Source organism: Euwallacea similis, chromosome 23 (genome assembly GCF_039881205.1).
Source record: "Euwallacea similis isolate ESF13 chromosome 23, ESF131.1, whole genome shotgun sequence".
Taxonomy (NCBI): Eukaryota; Metazoa; Arthropoda; class Insecta; order Coleoptera; family Curculionidae; genus Euwallacea; species Euwallacea similis.
Window position 1 is genome coordinate 138,222 of NC_089631.1, and position 12,664 is coordinate 150,885.

General features: G+C 38.1%; 1 protein-coding gene across 6 annotated transcripts in view; it reads right to left on the bottom strand.

Moving 5' to 3' along the window:
• The window catches only part of LOC136416403 (heterogeneous nuclear ribonucleoprotein C), a 138,109-nt gene that overhangs the window by 5,732 nt on the left and 119,713 nt on the right, over window positions 1-12,664 (bottom strand). For 5 of the 6 annotated variants that reach the window (XM_066401556.1, XM_066401554.1, XM_066401557.1 and 2 more), the window contains 3 exons: window positions 7,001-7,155; window positions 5,185-5,310; window positions 4,892-5,085 (listed from right to left, as the gene is read on the bottom strand). In XM_066401556.1, the coding sequence (XP_066257653.1) occupies window positions 4,892-5,085; window positions 5,185-5,310; window positions 7,001-7,155 (475 nt within the window). Of the gene's footprint in view, window positions 1-4,891; window positions 5,107-5,184; window positions 5,311-7,000; window positions 7,156-12,664 lie in introns of all 6 variants that reach the window. The other variant, XM_066401552.1, reaches the window with a different exon arrangement.

Here is a 12,664-nt window from a genome sequence, read left to right on the forward strand (position 1 = left end):
CAACTCGTGATCTGGGATAAGTGCGTCAAAGTAAATTGATTTTAAACTTCGACACCTATCTCGATTATTATCAACTTTTTGATATAGATAAATTAGGTCGTTTGTTATTACTTTTATATAAGGAATCTATGGTGTAATGGTGCACAATTATTTATGGGACGCCCTGTATACCGTAAAAAAATAGCATCGCATTTTTATATATGCTTAGCTTATCTCTACCCGTTTTGGAGTTACAGGGCCTCCAATAGAGCTGCGTAAAGGAAATGTACTGAATGTAGAATTATTTTAAACATCTAATGTTCGTATTGGTGCTCGCCAAAATAGAGTTTTGATGAGGCAACTCGTAAACGTTAGCTCATTTTCAGTAATAAACCCTCAAAAGCTTAAATATCGCTCCTTCTCTGAGCTTATCAACTACATTTTTTCAGCATTTGCATTAGAAAATTGCAGCGATGTTATACTCGTAGATACACACGAAGTATCTGCTTTAACATGTGGCCAAACTGCAAGCTCACGGTAAATTTAAAAGCAACGTGAGCCGGTTAAAAGGGGCTTTTATACAACTTTCAATGGGCTGGCAAGCTTTCGTTTTGCTCGTGAATGCCTATGTAGGAAATCTCAATCGTAAAGGTTGTTTAATTTGAAAGGGATTTAGTTGATTAAGTGGCAGAGAATGTATCTCAAGTTAAAGAACAGACAAAAATAGACGGGAAATATGAAATATCAGACAGGCGAAGCAAATCCGCCTTCTTATACCCAATTTGGATAATTTCCGGTTGCGTGTCTTGTAATTTTCTCTTCTTAATAATAAAGACGTTACTGTCAATCCATCGAATGGCACTCCCCGCTGCTTTCTTTATCGAAAAATTCTGGGTAGGTCAATCGACAGGGGCGGCCCATTATTGCTCCATCACGTTAACTGGGAAGACGCAGTAATTCGTAAAAGATAATGGGAAAAAGAGACGACAAAGAGGCCCCAAAAACTAGCTAACTAAGAATGATCAGGAAACTATTTAACGAGTAAGGGACTGGCAGTGCATTTCTTGTTTAAAGTTTATATCCGAAGTTACTTAAAGCGAACAGATTGGGTGACCACACAAGATTGATAGTCTCGGTACTGGAAAGTTTTTAACTTGATTTTTGTCGAATGGCCCTGCACGTCAGCCCCGGACCCTCAAATTGACTCTTACAGGGATCTAGCTAAATAGCAGAGCTTATAAGTTTTCTAGGGGTTCAGTTAATGAATACCAAGTAGCCTAACAAAGTTTGATCCGCAGTCAAACAATAAAGCGCAGAGATTCGTCTTTTGTAAACCCGAAAGTAGTCACAATGGCGGCATCAAGAGCACTCGGAAAACATAAACAACTTCAGTGTTGACTGCTAAGACGTCGAGGAATTATATAAAGACGATCCCTGTTTGTTATTGTTCAAAACTCGAAAAGCTGTTAAATCTCCATGGGGATTTTTGGGCGAATTTAAATTAGAAGTGCGCCTGCTTTTCAATTGAAAGACAAAGAGATAACGAATCCGGAGTTAATGGCCATTTACATAGCAAAGAAATTTCGGAGGAAATTTGTCATTTGCCGTCTTTGGGTCGCGTTGTTCAGCGGGAAATGGACTGAGAGAAAAGTGAAGGGAGCAGTGTTTTATTTCTGTACACGAGAAGGTGAATTCTGGATCTTTTTGACAGCTTAGAGAGGTCTAAAATGGTTCATAATTGAGCGAAGTTTTAAAATAATTTACTAACTATCCAAATTAGAAAACTCCCACCCCGAGTCGCTCCGAAAGTTCGAGTTTTCAGAATCTATTTATGGAGCATGCAAGACCAGCTCTGGCCTTATATTCATTTCTCGGGCTCTGGCCGTTTTTGAAATATAGAGCCCGAGGAAAGACTTAAAATAATACAAAAGCAGTTTGTTCTTTAATTTACCATCGAAAACTTAAATGGGTGATTTCAAAAAAATTGTTTTTTTGGGTAGTAGAAAGAAAAGGAGCAGCATGTGAACTTTTCTCCTCTACAAGGTCCTCTTAAGGACTGTGGATTTAACGATAAGAAATGAGTATAGAGACATTAATACACAAGGTGTCCTATTACAAACTCATACTTTTGGCTGGAAGTAGAGGAGACCAAACTGGACATTTTTAGTTCACTTCCTTTTCCCAATTCTCTTTGGAGCTCAGTATCTTTAAAACGGTGAGAATTAGGTGTAGGGAAGCGTTTGTTGGAAATAATCTCCTTTAAGTTGAATAAACTTCCTTGATATTTAGAAAAAATACATATGTTCTGAAGATAGAGTGCAAGTGAGATCAAACTGGAAATTTTGAGCAAAATTTAGGTCTCTTTAAAACTTGAAAAGGGTCCGGTCCGGCGCATACGTCTATTAAAATGTATAGAGTGTCCTATTTAAAAACCACATTTTTGGATTGCAGTATTAAGAGGGCCTTGCAATGCTACCTCATAACATTTACAGAGGTATCAAAATGTCACCTCACCTGAAAACAATCTTCGCCGTCAAATCACCTCATGAACATTCGCCATCTGTCACGTTATTCATAAATTGTCAGGCCCAATAAACCAAAATTCCAAGTAGAATGGCCGTCTCGAATTCCCAGAGCGACTCAGATTTAAGTTCAGACTCATCCTGGTCTCTCTTGAATGCCTCAAACCCGCCCTCTAAGCAAAATTCCTTAGAGAAACTTGAGGACCCTGAGAAAGCAACCAAAGTGCTGTTAAAGCGGCAAAGTGAGTCTTCGAAGGGCCATGAGGAATTTCAAGTTTTAGGGAGCAAACCCCTCAAGGGAAATCACCAGAGATCCGCTCGTGAGTGCATTAATTTCTTAGCAATTATGGGCTGTTTGCTGACCATCACTGGTATGGCCTTACTGACTACATGTCTGCCTTCTAACTACGTGGAATCTGCTGATACAGAGAAGCTCCGCAACCATTTAAAAGAGGTTTACGAGTATGCCCAGAATCCTAGTTTTGAGAACGCAGCCAGTAGCATTCAGTACACGAAAGATGCTGTTGATACTGCAAAGCCTATGGATATATTCAACTCCCTAATGCAGAATCTTACTGAAGAGACTTGCGAAGCATTAATTCCGGAAATTTACAATAGAACATTGTCCTCTGAAGACTTTCTAGCGTTAAAATCCCAGGTTGCTCCTTACTACGATGAGGTGCTCAAGGCTGGAAAGCAGCTGAAGTCTCTAAGCATCGGCAAACAAGTTGAAAATTCTACTAAATCCCTCTTAGAGGGCGCAGAAGAGCTGATGAAGAGCACCAGTTTGCAGATATTTGTGACTACTTTGATGCAGGATATTTGCCTTGTTAAGCTGATCAGCGAACTTTCCAAGAGAGCGAAGATGTCTGGCAAAGACAAAGAAGAAGGGAAAAGTGGGGCACCAAATGAGGCTAAAAAGGCTACGAAAACTGACAGGAACAATAGGATCAAGAGGAAAGCCCTAGAGAGAATCAAGAATAAGAATGTCTTAACAATGCCTGCAAAATCATTTGTACATGATGAGCTCAATTTGGCAACTGAAAACGGCAAAAGTGAATGTGAAAGGAGGTTTGAAGAGTTGGACAGCACATGGTCAGTGCTGGGACAAAACCATCGCGAAACGGTGCAGCAGATCAAGAACACATTCCAAAAGGAGATAAATGAAATCAAGGCGAAGGAGTTTGAAACTTTTAACAGGCAGCAGAGGATTCAACTCACCAGAGATAAATTCACTCAGAGGCTCAAAGCTCATAGAGAAGCATTTCTGCATAGCCTCAGGAAGTTGCGAAACGAGAGAAAGGAAGTTTTGCACGAAATGTGCCACAATTTCAAGCAATTCCGAGATTGGAGTGGTAAAGATGCTTCTGTAGGTAATTACACTATTGTCGTACCTGAAGGGTATGACTTTGTTAAGAAACTTGAGGCAATCAAAAACAAAGAAAGGAATAACTTACAAGCCGTCAATAATGAGGCTTTTAGCTATATTCCTGCGAAAGATCTTGAATCAAAACCTGACGATGAAACCCCTGAAGAGCCACCACTGAAAAGCAAGAATAAATTCCTAGGCAAGCGGATTAGATCCCTAGAGCAAAAACAAGGTAAAAAAGGCATTGAAGATGTTAAAGAAGTTGTCCAGAATATTGCTATCATTCTCTCAGAAGTTGCATCAAAGTCTTTGGTTTCGAAGCAAGTGGAGACAGGAGTAAGTACATCGCAACCTGCTCCAGAGGAAAAATGGCCTCATGATGAAAGTTATGAAACGATCAGCAGAAGAAAAGAAAGCAAGAGGGATCTCGGTAAGTTATACGATGCAACCTTCGAAAAACAAAGCGAGAAGATTAAGAAGCAGGATTTGATTAAGTGGGGCAAGAAGTTTAAATCGGGCCCAGTTGATGGATTGAGTAAGCAGGATCCTTCGAAGACATACAGGAAGAAGATTATGCATAAGGGACTGCTCTAAGTTGATTTTGAACATAATTAACGGGATAAGTTGAAATAAAATTGAATAATATATTAAAAAATCACACGTTTTCGTTGTGGATTGTGGACAACAGCATTAAAGGAGGTTCTCTTCTTAATCCTCTATGGACCGCTGTATCTTTGAAACGGCCAGAGAGAGGTACAAGGATATGCATATTCCAAATAATCTTGTTCGAATTTGGGTTACAAACATATACAGGATGTCCCATCTAAAAATTATATTTTTGACGGCAGAATGCACTGCAGCCATTATAAAATATATAGAGTGGGTTACTGAATGAATTGAAATTTTTGAATTGAGAAAGACACCGCCCTAAAACTTACAGGGTGTGCCATAAAAATCACATTTTTTATGGCAAATATTAGAGGAGACCAAATTGTCTTTACGGTTGATAATTGATGCTTACCTTATCTGGTGTTACACTGTCTCTGGGTGATATGGGAGGCGATGAACAATTACCCATTGAGGGCACTCCCAATTCGTAAATATTTACCATATGGGCTGCCTGTGCGTGTACCATAAGGTCCCAGGCATTTTGAAAGGCATCTTTGCACTGAACACATAGTAATGCTGCTGATGAATGTTCATCCAACGGCGATTCTAAGGAGAAAAGAGAATCTTCTGAATTTTACAACGCACTAAAGAGATCTCATTTCTTAGGTGAAAAATGTCCTCATTAGAAGAAATTTACATACTCACTTGTTTTGCTAATCTCACATTTACACGTAAACCGAAGCTTGCAGTAGGTCTTCTTGTGTTCTAGGAGGTCGTGCAGGTCTGAGAACATCTCTCGACAGTTGCCGCATATCAATATGTCTTGATTGCCTTTTGAGGAAGAAAACCGGTAGATTAGTCTCAGGTCTTGGGAGGTTTGCAAATTGAAACTGAAGCGTTAATCACGTCCATAAATCAGAACGCAATTTACGATTCGATCTGAGAAAATTAAATAGTTTGTTCGGGCGAGATGCCTTGGATCGGTCAAATAAATCAGCCGGGATTAGCCCCGATAAGTGTCTTGCGAAGAAAGGAAAAATTCGTTTTTCTGTTAAATGGAAATTAATTTGTTTTTGAAGGAAACGGAGAGAATTTTAAATTCCCATATTCATTGGATTTTCCCCATTGTGTGTGTAAATAAAACTTTTTAGTTCATAACTCGTAGGGAAAACTTAAACTGTTCAGGGGCGGCCATAAATCCGAGTCACATGTGCGCTTTAAACAATATAACTAAATTATGAAGTCATTTTCGCGGCAACAAAAACTGCATAATAAATTAGGGCAATAAAAGCTAGAAACACAATAATTAAACCAACAAAATAAACTCGGGAATACAAGGCGAGTTAGCCAAGATTTATGCGGAAAAGAAATTGTAAAAATGGTGCTTTTCACACGGACCACGTTAATGAAACCGGCTAAGCTTTGTAACGTTTATTTATATGTTTTTGTCGGGCTTGAAAAATATGCCGGGATGGGGTTTTTTTGAGGGGTTATTATGGTAGGTTTGTGGCTTTTTGTGCGAAAATTTCATTTAGAAAAGTGTCTGAAAGTGCTTAGAATAATTGCAAAAAACAAAAAATCATTGAAATTCACACAATAATTCACATAAAACAAAAAAGGTTCCTCACACATGACAAGGCCAAGAAATTTATACCATTAGACTCCAATTTGGAAGTCACCAATACTACATGGTTCACATTCCTCTTATTTTTGTTTTCTTTTCTATGTCTTTCGTATCACTAATAATTTCTTCTTAACTTATTAAATAATTTATCTACCAAAGCTTTTGACTCATGCATCCATCATCACAAGATTCGATTTTGGATCAGTAATACGTCGAATGATAGATCCATGTAATAGTAATAGATCCATAGTAATAGAATCCATGTATAACAAAATTGGCTTATGTTCCAAGTAGGCACAATTTTAAATAAACTGGCGAGTAGCTGGGCAGAAATTCGGTTTAAGTCAATTCTAAATAATTTAGAATTTTCCCTCCGAAAATGAAAATGCGCTAAAAATGATTATTTCTGCATCCTCGTTTTTGGCTTCAAAAATGAAAAACAAATAGTAATTTGTTTGAAGTATTTTCAAAAATATAAAAAGTATTAAAAAAACATTACATATTAATTATTTAAAACTGAAGCAGAATTCTTAATTTTGTCTATTAAACTCTCATTTGCCCCCACTGTTTGTTTGACCCACGACTCAAATCTAAAATTATTGTGTAGCATATAACCATCTTCTTTCTACTACATGCTCTTAAATAAGGATGGAAGATATAGCGTACGTGTTAAATGCATCCAGAGCTTCTTTGTTATTCAGAGCAGCATGATCAATGCTATAGCTTTTGTTTCCGTCTAAGCTCATATAATAAAAAAGATGGCTACCTAATGCGGGGTAGGTGGTTATGAATGCGATTTGATGAGGCACTGGCACAGTGGTGGCAAACGACAGTCCTAACAGTAAAAGCATTTTAATTAAACACAGGATTTGGTTTATTCTGCATTATTATACCTACTATAAACTTTCAGCTGATCCAGAGACGGTATCGATGTACACTTCTGGATCTGCCCAATTTTCCCATTTCTGGTCGTGGCCGACATTAACCGTTGTCTTTTGAGAGGTGGCACGATTCTGGCAGGACCCACTGGAAATGCCGTTGATGCATAGTAACTGAAAAGTAAAAACACAAAATATCAATAACACGAATAGTCCTTCAGTCTTTGATATACAATTCTCGACAAAAAGTCCTTCTCATCAGTTTCCCAAACATTTAAGTGCAGTAATCTGTCAGAGGATTGTAAAAGTGCATCAAAAGATCCCCTGGGAGTTGAGAAGTAATTGGATTCCGCGTTGAAAGTCTCTAGTAAACAGAATAAACGGTTCCTGGATTTCTTTAAACTCAGCTCGAAAGGAATGGCAAACCTATGCACTGGCTTAAGTTTTTTAATTTGGCTACCTTTCGCTGACTTGCATTAAAGGGTTTAATTCCCTTTTGCTTCAAGGAGCATCGCGGTCGATATTTTCAAAGCAATTCATCGGAAGTTCTCTGTTGGGCCACACAGTATTGGGAATTCAAATTTTAGTCATTCAAATTTTCACCATTCAGATCGGTAAACATTTTTTTACCCATCTAATCTAATCTCCCACTTGTGAAGTTACGCAGCTAACCAGAATTAACCTAATTTCCTCAGAGAAAAAAAAAACGTCTCAGTTAATTACGCTAATGAAGACAGTACTTTCAGGTTTGAAGCCATTATTTTCCGGCAAATTCCCACCCCAAAGCGACCGCTCCTATAATTTCAATATTATTTCCCAGCATCTGTCCTCCCTTCAACACAATACAAATTCAGAATCGATAGTTGTAGCAGTGCAGCGGACAAGTTGTACGTCCGGGGACCGCCATTAATGATGTGGCACAAATCTTATACGAGCCCTGTTTTATCATGGTGTCAACAACAGTTGCTGACGACGACGACAATGCCGCCCCCCGATATTGGGGGCGACTTTGTTTCGATTTCTTTGGTCCCGAGGTGCTTTAATAAATTATTCCTTCAATCAAGGTATATAAAAACCTCCTAAAAGTGCTCCCTCTAGTGTTTATTTGGCATTGGAAAGGTAAATTTAATGGTAATGTAACGGGCTTCTTTAAGGCCAGCAAAGTTCCATTAGTGCGTCACAATTTTTCCATAATTTTCCTTCGGGAGACTCGAAATGATTAATCTGTCTTCTTATTGGAGAGCCTCCGCGTGCCGGCATGAGGAGCCAGACATAGGAATTCCATTTTCGCAGCTTTCGACGTTCGCCCCATTGTTGAATCGGCGAGTTATTCCCTCCCACCCCTCCAAAGGTTATTGGAGATATTCGGGATGTCCGCATATAGCCGAAACTTCTATTATTGAAAGCTGCAAATTTGCAGCACATCAGCAAGCTCCTGTACTAATAATTAGAGGCTGAGAAATTATGATCAAATATAGCTGCGCCAGAGAGTTTAGGGGGTTACAAGAGTAATTGAGCTCAAAGTACGCCACTGAAAGTCTTGATTAAAAAAACGCTTAAAAACCTCGAATACAGCCCGAGTCTCATCCAATCTCCGATGTGCGAAAAATCACATTTCCGTCCATTGTAGTGGTCAAATTATGAAAAAAACATTATGTTTCCTAACACTTTCTATCAACTCTTCGTTCATGTTGCCATAGTTCACTTGTAGGCATCGTCCAGCGAGTTTCAGACAAACCTGAAATATTGGGACTGAAAATATTAAATTGGCCAAAACTGCGAAGTCCATCAGGTATTTACTGAAAAACCGTTCGGCGCCTGACGAATATGAACACCGTCATCACATTTTAATTAAAAAATTATTTTCGTGACACAGAGTCCGGTTCTGTGATGGAGCTGTGACGTGGCGGGACTGATGTGTTTGAACTGACTGTTAAACGTAGGCACCTAATATCAGGGGCTGCTCCAAAATTATTGGTAATACTTTCAAGTTAACGTTCTTTAGCTTTGTTACGAAGTTTTACGATTTTATAAAGATCCTTGACCTCTTGATACGTCACTGGAAATCTCGTGTTTTGTTGAAGACTTGTTCGATGTCTCTTCGGCGAGATTTTCACCAACGACCACTTTGTTGAACGAAGACGAACACTTTCTTGAAATGCGCCTTCTTATAGACGGCAATAAATTTTTAAAAATTTCTTGATACGCCATTGACGAACGCCATTTTCAGATGAATCTCCGTTGAAAATGTGGGAGAACAATTATTTTTTGCAATAATGCAGGACCATCCCTATTGATAAATTAGAACAATACATATATCCTTATTATCCTCGTATGAAATTGAAAAAAAGAAATACGATAAAAAAGTTGATGTTTCGGTACGCCACTGATGAACGCTATTTTAAGATAAAACGTCTCAATTCTTCAAAATGGCGGGAAATAAAATACTCTAAAGCCATAAAGCAGGGGCGTCTCTGAAGTAGTTGATAAATTAGAACAACCCTTAACTAGGAAGTTTCGGAGCAAATTCTTGTTTTCAAGGAACGCTATACCGGAAACCCTAATTTTAAAGTGAAAGAAATTTCAAAATAACATTCTTTAGCAAAGAGATTTCGATTGAAATTACAAATTTTACGAAATCCTGGAGCTTTACGTCATTGGAACCCTCAACTTTAACCTGATAAATTGCTACATATTTAAAAACAAAATTTGATATAATTATCCCAAATCAGAGGCGTTTCCAAATGGGTTGAGAATTAAAAAATACACACTTTGATTAGACTAAAGGGTTAAATTTCAATAATAGGTATAGTCTCTTGTATGAGGGTAATTATAATAATTTTAAAAAATGTCGACCTCTTGATACGCCACTGATAAACAGCATTTTAATCAGATTTAATATCTTTTGCAGCGGAGCTAATAGTGCCATTAAATGCATCAATTGAAGGTACGAACTATACTCCATATTGTTGTTCTGCTCTTCTTTGCAGTCCTGGATCAGGATCTTTTGGGATGTGCGTATTTCAGTTGAGGATCTGAGTGGATTTACCCCATGGTAAAATTGCTTTTGCAATGCAATGTCAATGGAAATAAATTCTTATTTACTTGTTTTCTCCCAATAAAGATCAGTAAAGTGGTTCTGGCCCCAATTTAAATTTATAGGAGCTGTAGATAAAGTCGAATTATAGGAGAGAGCGGAAAAACGACAGGTCTGTATTAGATTTCAGGAAAGAATTGCCGGCTGACACCTTATTTGCACTTCATCTCGATGAATCCGAAAGCTACCATTTGAATTTCCAATACTGTGTGGGACAATAGAGAAATTTCAATGAATGGCTTCGAAAATATCGACCGCAATTCTAGTTTAAGCAAGAGGGAATTACACCCTTTAAAGCAGCAAGGGGTGCCCGGATTAAAAAACTTACCCCTCGAGATTAATTTAAAACGCGAACTAGCCTGAACATTTCACTAACTTGATATAGGCCTGAAAACCCAGAATAAACCTATTCCGCCTTAATCATTAAATTTTAGCTTATAGAGAAGCCCAAGTTTCGTTGAAAAGAAGTTTTTGAAAATTATCGACAAATTTTCAAAATTCATGTTTTTTTTGGAAAACGGTGTAATTCACCTTAAAACATAGTAATAAACTAAAGTTATTTTGGTTTCAAGATTTCAATAAATTTTGCAAATTTTTGGTAATTAGTATAGTCTTGAGCAAGCATATAATGAACGTTATCATCTACGATGGAGGAGGTTGCGACAAGAGCGAAGCGAGTGACGCAATTGCCCCTAGGGGACAATGTGCACTATATGCAAGTATAATGCTCCACTTTATCTACAGGGTCCACGGCTCAATATAAGTACTTTCCGCAAATTTATTAAAAATACCGATTACATAATTCTGTTATAAGGAGCTATTATTATTTACTTTTTAATGCTAAGTCTTCTCTCAGGGCTTTGTTGTTGCTCGGTTTACTTCTAGGGCTTGACAGGGATTTATATGAGCCAACTTGAGGAAAATTTTTGCCATGGAGTTTATGACTAACAGAGTTTATTGCTAATATAGTGAATTCTCAGAAACCAATGATTTTGAGCGTGAATGATGAACTCATTATTAATTCGACAACATTTATCGCACTGTTAGGGTTAATAGGCCATATCATGTGGTCACAAACCGATTTAAAATTACCACGTATCCGGGTTGTACGCTTCTAGAGCTCAACCATGAGGATCTCGGTAACCATAAAAGGTCGGTTAAATTTGGGAAAAATTGCGCAATTGGGGTTCAGAAATATGTAGTCCAGGTTAGTGTTTCCCGTTGTTCGCCGTCTTTTTGGTTTGCACCTGGCACAGTTCAGAGGTTTTATAAAAAGTAGCCTTTCTTTTCAACATAATCGCAATATAAATTTGCTATTTTCGTGTTATTACAACGAAAGCTGATAGCTCGTCATAAACTACACTCTGAATAGGTAAATTACTCATTAAACTTTTATTACCCAAGAAATATTCTGATGAATATTTTAAAACTTCTGTCAGCGAGGCGGTGCCAGGGTTACTAAGGCGTTAATGAGAATTGCCAAAGAAAAGTTCCTAAATGCGCACTTTTGCAATTTTAGTTTCGGTGCCCTAACAAGTGAAAGTCGTTAAAAGTTACATAAATAAATAGGCCATTTAGTGTTCGTTTTGGACGGAAATTTGTTTAGTTAGTTTTGAGACATTACTTGAGCCATATTGTCTGAATCAATTCGGAACGGTTTCTTAGAGGGATGCCAAACAAAGACAGCGCATAATTGCACGGTACATTTTCATCTTCGGAGTTTCAGCGGAAATTCGAGATTTCGGAAAGCAAATAAGCCTCTCGAAAGGAAAATATTTACTCCATTTGGCAGAATAAGACTAATGATACCATTAAACTTAAAAAGTGGCTACGTAAGGCCCTTTTTTCGGCTGAAATCGCCGAGATGGAAGTCTAGGTTCTTTTTAGTGTTTTGTTAATTATCCGGGCCCGAAGGCGCGATCGTTTTACTGGTTAAATTTCGCGGAAAGTGAAGCTGGCACTTGAGTCAATTTAACTCATATTTCCAGTTCTTTCGGTTTATCTTGGGTTCTCCCTTTTCGGGCCTCGGGGCCGAATCGGCGATAAAACATAAAAATCAATTCCTAAATCCTTTAAAATTCAGTGTGACGTCAAATTCTATTCAAGACCCAAGTGTCACTTTGCGAGAGTATAACTTGGTCACCAGGGAATCCCCGTATGCCAGACGAAAGGCATTTTGTGCGAATTTGCTTGCAATAGATTCGGCACAATCCCCAGTTTGATAACTGCGACTCAAGCCGCCCTTATTCCCCGCCCTTATTTTGTTTGTCAGTCCTGATTCTGTTTTTCGAAGAGTTTGAACATTTTCGCAACCAAAGCTTGTTTCATTGCGATAATAACAGCCTTTAGGGGAATTCAACGTTCTCAATTTGCGTTCATTTAGAGAAACACAGAAATATAGACGCATTACTTTTAACGTGCAGTGGTATTTCACTCGAATAATTACAAAAGCAATCTCTCATAGTGCTGAAATAAAGCGAAATTGAGCGAAAAAAGAATTATCTTCCACAACGTGCCGTGTCCTTTTTCCGCGTGGATGCTTTTAGTGTAAATGGACTTTTAGAGGGCAAATTTGGAATAAATAGG